The sequence below is a fragment of the Arachis stenosperma genome, chromosome 9, assembly GCF_014773155.1.
Source record: "Arachis stenosperma cultivar V10309 chromosome 9, arast.V10309.gnm1.PFL2, whole genome shotgun sequence".
Classification (NCBI taxonomy): Eukaryota; Viridiplantae; Streptophyta; class Magnoliopsida; order Fabales; family Fabaceae; genus Arachis; species Arachis stenosperma.
The window spans coordinates 26,944,735-26,955,045 of NC_080385.1; the positions used below are offsets into that span (position 1 = coordinate 26,944,735).

Below are 10,311 nucleotides of genomic sequence, written 5' to 3' on the forward strand. Positions count from 1 at the left end.
CTAACACCCCTATGTGTCCTATTTGTCTGCAAGAACTAGAGACCACAGAGCATGCATTGCTACTCTGTCTCTGGACTAGAGCAGCATGGTTTGGAGCCTAAATCTAGTGTTGTCCTATAGGCCTATCAGTCTCTTCTTTTGGGAAGTGGATGATGGATGTTTTAGGAAAAATGAAGTTGAATATAGGGGCTAATTATGATCTTTGGTGCAGTAAGGTTGGTTTTCTAGTTTGAGAAGTGTGGAAAGCAAGAAATCTAGCAGTGCATCAGAGGACTAGTCCTAATCCAATAGCTGTGATTTACAAAGCTAAACTAATGAAACTAGAATTTGCAAAATTGGAAGAGGAACCAGCGAAGCATTCAACTAGTGTGAGAAGGTCAGGTAGCAAGGTTACCTACAGACCGCCTCCGGCCGGATGGATCAAATGCAATGTTGACGCAGCGTTCGTTGAGACACGCTCTACAGGAGCCACAACAGCGGTATACAGAGACCCTAACGGATCCCTTCTCACAGGAATCAACTCCACAATAGTCGCCACTTCGCCATTAGCTGCGGAAGCATTAGCGGTTAGGGAAGCTCTAATTATGTCAACAAATTTTCAGATGGAGAAGGTTATCATAGAATCAGATAATCAGATACTGGTTCAAGCCTTAAAGTCACATGCATCAATTGCAGATATTCAAGTTATACTAGATGACATATTGTATTTAGTAAAAGGCATTCCTAATTGTGGTTTTACCTGGGCACCCAAAGAAGAAAACTTATTAGCACATGAAGTCGCCAAGCTCACAGGTCAGGGGTCTCTTCACCAAAATTGGATCACATTTATGCAGCCCTCCATCAGGAATATTCTTCGTAAGGACATCTTGGGCGTTTCAATAAGTGCTAATACATAATAAGTGTGGACAGGGAGCTTTTTGGGAGCTGTGGCGGATTGTATAGGTTGCTGTGGAGAATAACTTGGTGCTCCAGGTTACACTTCGGATTTGAGAGGCAGACGTAGCAGATGAGACATGCGGAATTCGGAGGGTGCTACATTGATGGAGGTGTTTACAGATGTGGGCTCTTTGACGTTGATCTTGGATGTTAGATCAGGTTGCTGGTAGAATGGTGAAGTTGTGTCTGTTGCATGTGCGAATAACTAGCTCGAGCATAATCTATGTAATTGACGAGTTGTACACGAGGTGATGTGGTGTTCTGCGGTACTGGATTGCTGTTGTCAGAGGACGGAGAGGTTGACAGCGGCCTTGAAGTTGGAACACTTGCTAAGGAAATGAGAGATTCGGAAGTGACTAGAAGGAGAAAGGGAGAATTGGAACCAGTGTTGTGGAGGAGAGTAGATGCGCCACCGGCGGGAAAGAAGATTGAATCCGCAGCGGAAGATGAGATTGGATTATAGATGATGCATCAAACAGAAGCTGTGATTTGATCGATTTCAGAAATAACACAAATGTCAAAATCAATGGGATGGTGGAGAAAAAGGACTTAGACTGAAGAGTTGTGAGAATGAGACCGAGAAGAATAACCCTAGTGGCCTAGTTTCAGTGAGGCGTCTCCTCAAGGCCATCATTTACAGCAGCCCAAACCTATTGGGAAATGAGTATGCAATCAGATTGGGGAATGGAAGTTGCTGCAAGGGAAGAAAAGTGCAGCGCCTCTCTTGCATAATGAGGATTGTTGTGGCAGCTTAGGAGTTTTATTGGGGCCTGGGTTGTGTTGACCCAGGCCTTAGTCCAAAAATAAAAGAGTTATATACAATTTAATATTTTGAATATATTTATTTATCTATTGGATTATCTACTTGTATTTGAGAGAAAATAAAAATTTTAAAAGTATATTTAGTTTGTCAACATAAAAGAAAACGAGAATTTTTGTTTGATAATACTCTTAAAATAAATTTTGACGATTAAAATATATAATATAAATTAAAATTTTCATTAGAATTATTTGTCTAATTGATTACGTTGTTGAATATAAGAGGATTTTTTCTCTAAATTTAAAGCAATTATATTGACTTGAGACATGAGAAGAACATTCATTAATGAAAGAAGACTTCAAGTTTTGTATTTGAGCTATTGTTATCTACCTCAAAAAAAAAAAAAAATATATATATATATATATATATATATATATATATATATTAGAAAAAAAAGTCATTATTTGAAAATCTCAAAAATCACTGCATTGGATGGTAATTGTTTGGCTACATAAAATACAAACTTGTTCAACAGGTTTTAACGTTTGAAAGAGGCATTCTTACTTTTAAAACCAAGTATACGAAGCCCAAAAATCATAAAGAAAATTCTATGGTGCTGACCGAATTTATCAGCATGCTATGTTATCCGGACGTGTCATGTTTAAAGCACGACACGTGAAGGGGGAGGGGACATGTGATGCGAAAGGAGAACGTACGTGAATTTAGTGTAACGTGTCCCGTTTTATGTGCGATTTTTGTAACTGTGGTTAAGGATAGGTGGGTTTTGTACGTTTTTTTATGGGCTCGATGAGATTTATTGTTTTGTAATGCAAAAATGAATATGATTTAAATAAAGGTCGAGAATGCAAGAAAATATCTTTTAAAAATAATAAAAAATAAAAAATACTGAGCATTTATTTTTGACATTCACTGTCCAATGTGTATTTTTGTATCAAAGTTTGGAGTAGTAATGATCCAATAGGTAAGAGAAAAAAAAGAATTAAAGAAAATTGTCCTTCATGATAAGAGTAGATTTATGGTTATTTGATTCTTTTTCGTATAAATAGTGTGTTCTTAGCACTGGTAATTGGTGAGTTTGTAAGTTATAGTAACCATTTAGATGGCTAATGTGCTGATTAGAAGTGGGTGCTATGTATATTTTGCTGAATTTTATGTTGTAACTAGATTATGTTTGATGTTAATGAAATATTATGTATTGCAATTCATGTGCCAATTTTCTAACATCATAAGAAGTCATATGAAAGTGCCAACGAACTATAGCTTAAATGACATAGGTTCTTCATCTTCACTTAAAAGTATTAAGTTCGAGTCTCACTCCTAATTTAAAAAAAAAAGAAAAAAAGAAGCCATATGAAGGCAAATTGCGGTGGAAATTTTTTGTAAAATGTACCATTGAAGGTTCAATGAATTTAAAAATATTTGAGATTAGGATTGAAATATGTTAAATTTTTCTTAATTTTGTTAACAAATTAACTAAAAAAAGATTGGTTAAGCACAAGTATTAGTAGATGGTGGTGGAAAAAATTTCAGAGACATTAGAATTTAAAATTCAAATTGAAGTGATAAAGGTACAATGAAATAAATATTTTGAGAATAAGGTTGAAGATATTTAAATTTCGTAAACATAATTAATAAATAAATTGAAGAAAAATTGGTTAAGTATATATCACCGTACATTGTGGTGGGAAAATTTTCATGAAAAATTTAAAGTGGACCATTGGAGATACAAAAACTAGAGAGAGATTGTGTGTAAAATAAAGCCTCCAGAAGAGGGGTAATTTTTAGGACGCTTTTTGTATTTTTTAATTCCCTATACTAAATAGTCAACCCAACTTCTTTAACAACGTCATTAGCAGTTAAATAAACATTCTCATTAAAATGAAAAATGGAAATCTAGCTCACTCAAACGCTCAACACCTAACCGTGACCCATGTACTAGCAGCCACCTTTCACACATCACCTTCTCACTATGACACACTTTAGAAGAATAGTAGCATACCATGCTGACAACCAGGGTCAACACCACAGAACTTTTCTCATAAAGCAATTACAAGTTACAAAAAGTTCTATCTACTTTGACAAGTCTCAAACTCTCTATGTATTTAAGACTTTGGAAATCCTAAAAAACAAAAATGCTGCTACAAAACTGTTTAAGTGTTCCAAATCTTTTCTTCGTGTTCATCTCTTAGAAATCTCTTTCCATCTTAGAAGAGAATGAAATAGTTGTTTATGTTAAAAACAAGAGACTAAACTGGAGAAACAATAGTATATTATTGAGAGTGAATTCCAAAGGTACAATGTACAAGGGTATTTATAGGTATTAGAAGAATCAAAGCAATAAAAGTATACAATCCTACAATTAATATATAGATATGCTATGATACTAATTGATCTAAATTGATTCTAATTTATACTCTAACATACGCCTTTAAACTCAAGTGGAGTTAAAGATACCATTTTGAGTTTGGATACTAGAGTCTGGAAACGAGTAGGATAATGAGCCTTCGTGAAGATATCAGCAGTCTGATCCAGAGTTCCAATAGCGACGAGGCGAACAACATCAATAAAGAGATATTGCCGGACAAAGTGACAATCAATCTCAATGTGTTTTGTGTGTTCATGAAACACATCATTATGCGCAATCTGAATAGCACTGCCATTGTCACAAAAAACATCTGTTGGGATGACTGAGGAGCATCTAAGTCTACGAGAAGCCAACAAATCGAGACAACCTCAGTAGTGGTGTTAGCAAGAGCACGGTATTCAGCTTCTGTGCTTGATCGATCAGTGAACGTTTGCTTCTTAGCTCGTCAAAAAATGAGAGTGTCGCCAAGAAATAAATAATAACCAGTAGTAGAACGACGATCAGTGGGATCACCAGTCTAATCAGCATCTGAGTACGCCTGAAGGGATAAAGATGAATGGACAGAAAAGTAAAGGACATAAAATAGGGTGCCTTTGATGTAGCGAAAAATGCGAAGAACTGTCGCATAGTGAGTAGTGCAAGGAGCTGACAAGAATTGGCTAAGAACATGAACTGAATAGGCGATGTCGGGTCGGGTGATAGTCAAGTAGATGAGACCTCCAAATAACTGTTGATAAAGAGTAGGGTTATCCAAAACAGTACCATCCATAAGGGTAAATCGAACATTAAGCTCAAGGGGAGTAGCTTCAGTGTGACTATCGGTAATCCTGGCGCGAGCAAGAAGATCTAAAGCATACTTAACTTGAGAGAGATAGATACCATCATCTGTGGATATCACCTTGATACCAAGAAAATAATAGAGAGAATAAAGATCTTTCATCTCAAAAGTATGGTGAAGGGAGGCTTTGAGATAAGAGATACCATCAACATCATCTCCCGTAATGATCATGTCATCAACATACAAAAGTAGAAGAACAACTCCACGTTCACTTTTACGAATAAAGAGAACATTCTCATGAGGACTGCAAGTGAAACCGAGATTGCATATAGTGGTGCTGAACTTGTCAAACTATTCACGAGGAGCTTACTTAAGACCATAAAGTGCCTTGCGAAGGAGACTGACTTTGCTAGAAGGACAAGAATAACCCAGAGGTTGTTTCATATGGACCTTCTTTTTTAAATCACCATTGAGAAATGCATTCTTCATGTCCATCTGACTGAGAGACCATTTTTTTACTACAGCAATGGCAAGGAGAGTCCGAACAGATGTGAGAGGAGCAACAGGAGCAAAAGTCTCTTCATAGTCAATATCATATTCTTGTGTACAACCTTGAGCAACCAATCGGGCCTTATAACGGATAATAGAACCATTAGAGCGACTGTTGATGTTGTATACCCATCTACTACTTACAACTTCTTGATCAGAAAGAGGATCAACCAAATTCCAAGTGTGTGCTTTTTCAAGTGCCTGTGTTTCTTCCTGCATTGCTTGCTGTCAATTTAGATTTGTGGCGGCTTCTCTGATGTCCTAGGTTCAAGTTGATAAAGAATAGTAAAAAAATAATGATAATCAAGAAGATGAATATATGGATTTCTTACCCTAGAAGAACGAGTGGAAGGAGGAGACATGATGGCAGGAGCAGGATCATCATCCGGTCTGGAATCATCGGAAGATGGAGAAGGCGAAAGAGTAGGAGGCTGTAGAAGTTTACTCGAGATAGAACCTGTAGAATCATCACTAGAAAAAAGATCAACATTGAGGTTAGTGAAAAAGGGTGACTGAGTAGGAGGAATGGACTCAAAAGAGGATAACCAAGAAAACATGTGATGCTCCCAGAATAAAACATGATGAGATATACGAATACGTCTAGAGAGAGAATTCCAACAATGATAACCCTTGTATTCAGTGACATAACTAAGAAAACAACACATGCGAGCCCGAGGTTCAAGTTTACTATGTTCATAAGGCTGAAGAAGAACAAAATAGACACAACAAAAAACTCGAAGAGAACTGTAATCTGGAGAGGTGTGATAAAGACGCTCAAAGGGAATAATGTTACCAAGGACAGAAGAAGGAAGTCTATTGATAACATGAACAACAGTAAGAACAGCTTCACCTCAAGTACACTCAGGACACGAAGAAGAAAGAAGCATAACAGAGTCAAGAATGTGATAGTGTTTGCGTTTAGGTCGTCCATTCTGTTGAGACGTACCAGGACAAAAAAAACTCAAACAAAGTACCTTATTCTACAAGAAAGGTTAAAAGTTTGAAATCACGGTATTCCATAGCATTATCGCATCAAAAAACTTTAATGACCTTAAAAAATTGAGTTTCAATCATAGTGGCAAAGTTAATATAAATCTGAGGTAGCTCATGACGATTAGTCATCAAATAAACCCAAGTAAAGCATGAATAATCATCAATGAAAATGACAAAGTATCGAGCTCCTCCCATAGAAGCGGTGGGAGCCGAGCCCCAAACATCAGAGTGGATAAGATCAAAAGGAGAGCAAGCAAGAGATGAATTATTGTGAAAAGATAAAGCAGGTTGTTTAGAAGTTTGACAAGAAATACAATCAAAAGACTTATTATGAACCTGACCCAAGACACCCTGAGACACAAGAGGATGCAATTTTCGTAAGGAGATGTGGGAAAGAAGGTGATGTCACAAGTGAAGGGTAGATGGAGAAGAAGCAGCACAGAGATTTGACACAGGAGGAATATAAAGATTCTCGAGTTCAAACAACTGTCCGACCTTACGTCTAGTCCCTATTATTTGTCCCGTCTGACGATCCTGTACACGACAACCAGAAATAGAAAAATTGACATTAAAACCGAGATCAATAAGTTGACCAACAGAAATAAGATTAAAGTTCAAGTTGAGAATATAATAAGTATCAGGGAGATTAAGAGTTGGTTGGGAAATAGAACCTTTGTGTGTCGCGTACAAGAGGGAACCATTAGCAGTATCGACAAAAGGTGCATTTGTAGTGGTAGACAAAGACGAGAAGAGATAACGCAAAAGAGACATGTGATTAAAGCAACCAGAGTCAAAATACCATGTAGAATTACCTGGATAGGAGTAAAAAAAAGCAGCAGGAGTATTACCAGAAAGGGAGAAAAGATGCTTAAGAAAAGACGCAATAGAAGATAGAGACACATGAGACGGGTTGAGAGGAGCAGAGGTGGTAGATTCAGTAGTAGCAGCAACAGCAGAAGCAGACACATTCTTGGAGAAGTTGGGATGAGAAGGATACTTGAAGTGATTAGGTTGTGGTGGGCAAATAGAACAGGTAGTAATCAAATGTTCCGAAAACTTGCAATAACGACAGAACAGTTGTGGACAATTGTAGCTAATGTGACCTTTCTGTTGGCATTTGTGACATTCAATAGAAGGACCGTACGACAGAATTTACCCTTTTTATCTGTGGCAGCATAAACATATGATTTTTCCATAATAGCATATACAAATATTAAAGAGAGGAGAGAAAACTACAAATTTGGGGCCGAAGACGAGAAAACGGAGGGCAGAATCGGAAAGGGCTCACCCAAAAATTTTAGGAAGGGTCCCACTATCTGTCACGTCAACAGGAAAGGTGACACGTGGCGACGTGTGAGAGGAGGAGGAGAACGCGTCAGCGCTGACGCGGTGATGAGGTGGCGCACGGGTCGCAAAGGTACAGAAATAGCCGTTGATGCATCTCCGCGAGTCGCTAGCCTTAGTTCAAGCACATGGAGAACATCGTCGAGAATTCGCTTTCCGCGAAAAGATGGACAAGGCCAACGTCGCCTCCACCGTAGCAACTCTTCTAAGCAACTAAAGAGGTTGGTTATGAGTTTTTCATATTTGAAAACTGAGTTTTGTTAATTATTTAACTTTGATTTCACGGCAAGACTAAATTGAAGTTAAATATATTTTTTTTATTCAAATAGGATATTTTAAACTTTAGAGAACAAAACAAAATTAAAATCAAATATAATGAATTAATTTAATGCTTTATCCTAAAATTTATTATTTTTTTGCTACAGTCTAAATCATAAATTTTAAACCATCATTCTAATAATATATAAATAAAATATATATTGGCCCAAATATTAGTTAATATTGATAAAAAAAATATTATTCCTTTAACATTCCTCTTTGAATTTAGAATCTACTTCAAAGAATTACACATTATGACAATATTACTGTTGTTTTGGGTACTATGTGAAATCCTATTCCTCATATCTGGATCAAACATTTCGAATTAGATCTTCATTTTAATTTGTATAATGTGTTAATCAACACACAAACTTCATATGATGCATATCAATTTGTTTGATCAAGTAGTTGATATATTCACAATCTTTGTATTCATTCAACTTTTATAAATTGTGAATTGCTGGTGGCTATAAGGCTATTCATATATATGCTAGTGGTAACCCTATAATGTAATAATGTAGATGATATAATTTTGATTTTGTAGCAAATGTAAAAATTTGATTTTTATTCTCTTTTGATACTTTACCTATTTAAAATAATATATTTATTTTTATAATCATTTTTTTAGAAAATTAAATGTGATATTCATGAATAACATATTTATTTATTACATATATAAAATTAAAGGTAGTGTTAAAATGCAAAAAACTATTTTTGACACTAGAATACCACAATATCTACGGTAAAAATTGAAAAATAGATTATACCCCCAATTTCTAATTAATCCCATTATTAAGTGATGGTTGATATATATTTATTGTTAATTGCCTGTCATTTCTGTGGAGGAAAATAATGGATTTAGATAACAAAATGGGGGCAAATAGTGGCACTTATAATTCATTTCTTTTCAAAGATTCAATGACACAACAACAATGATGCCTAGTTAGGATTAACTTCAAGGAACCTGTTGATTATAAATTACACAAATGGTTTAATACATTATTATGGGACTTAACCAGTCCCATCATTACCTAGACAGGAAGATATTTCTTTGTTTAATCTAAGCTTTCATAATAACGAAAATTTGACATTGATTACAATTTTTATTATATTATGGTTCTATTGTAAATTAAAGGTTTTTGTTAGCCATAAAAATTTTATCAAAACCTTTATTTTTCAGTTATCCACAACATTAGATTATTAATTTGATTTCCCCTTTAATTCCCACATAAATTTCTGGGATATATATAAACTACAATTAATAAAGTGGGGCTAAAATCTTAAATGAAGTGAAAAAGCTTGGATAAGCTAATAATTTCGGCCCTAATTCAATTAGACAAACAATAAATATAAATCGCGTGAGGAAAAAAATTGAAAATTGTTTAATTTATTGGTAGGGTCACTAATTTGATGATAAATATGACACAATTTAATTAGATGCTATGCACATTAAGAAGAATGTTTTAATTTTAGAAGCACATATTTAACGCTATCATCCACTTAAAAAGCATAAGATGAAAGGCAATGCAAATACAAGGGAAGATTATTTAAAGATGATATACAAATGCCCCAATTTGGAGTTTATAGTGAAGAGTGGAAAGTGTAAAATAACCAAATTAAAGGCAACATATATACTTTATATAATATGTGTCCAAAATGAGTTTAAAAGATTATTAGATTTTTTAAATAAAAATTAAATAATGTTATTTAAACAAATATTGATAAATTTTAATAAATATAGAATATATTAATATATTAAATAAATAAATATCTTTTTATGTATAATACTTTTAAAATTACAAGTGTGTGTTTTTGGTTTTAAATAAATATATTTTAGTAAATTTTTATAATATTCAAAAAATTAATATTAAAATATTATCTTTAACTATGACCTATAAAATATAAAGTAATTAACTGTTATTTTATATTATGTTATATATGATTAAATTATTTCATTAAGAAATTCAAAAGAAATTAAATTTTTGTTTTTGTTAAAAATATTATTATATAATATATTATTATTCAAATATTAGTAAATGTGTATTTTATTTAAAATATTATATATATACGCAATACATTGTTGTTTTCAGTTCTTTTTTAAATACGGCTAAAAATTTGCTTTTACAAAAGCAAAACATAGGAATAAATGAATAAATAATTGGGTTGGATTAAGTACCTGTGGATAAAATTAATATTATGTCTTAACCTACACGAGTTAAATCATAAATTACATTTTTACCAACTTTT

At 34.1% G+C, this 10,311-nt stretch overlaps 1 protein-coding gene across 1 annotated transcript; it reads left to right on the forward strand.

Moving 5' to 3' along the window:
* Positions 1–314: 314 nt before the first annotated feature.
* On the forward strand, positions 315–1,399 carry LOC130949302 (uncharacterized). The gene is made up of 2 exons (XM_057878062.1): positions 315–792; positions 1,224–1,399. Exons 1-2 carry the CDS (start codon positions 315–317, stop codon positions 1,397–1,399), a joined length of 654 nt encoding a protein of 217 aa, XP_057734045.1.
* The last annotated feature ends 8,912 nt before the right edge of the window (positions 1,400–10,311 follow it).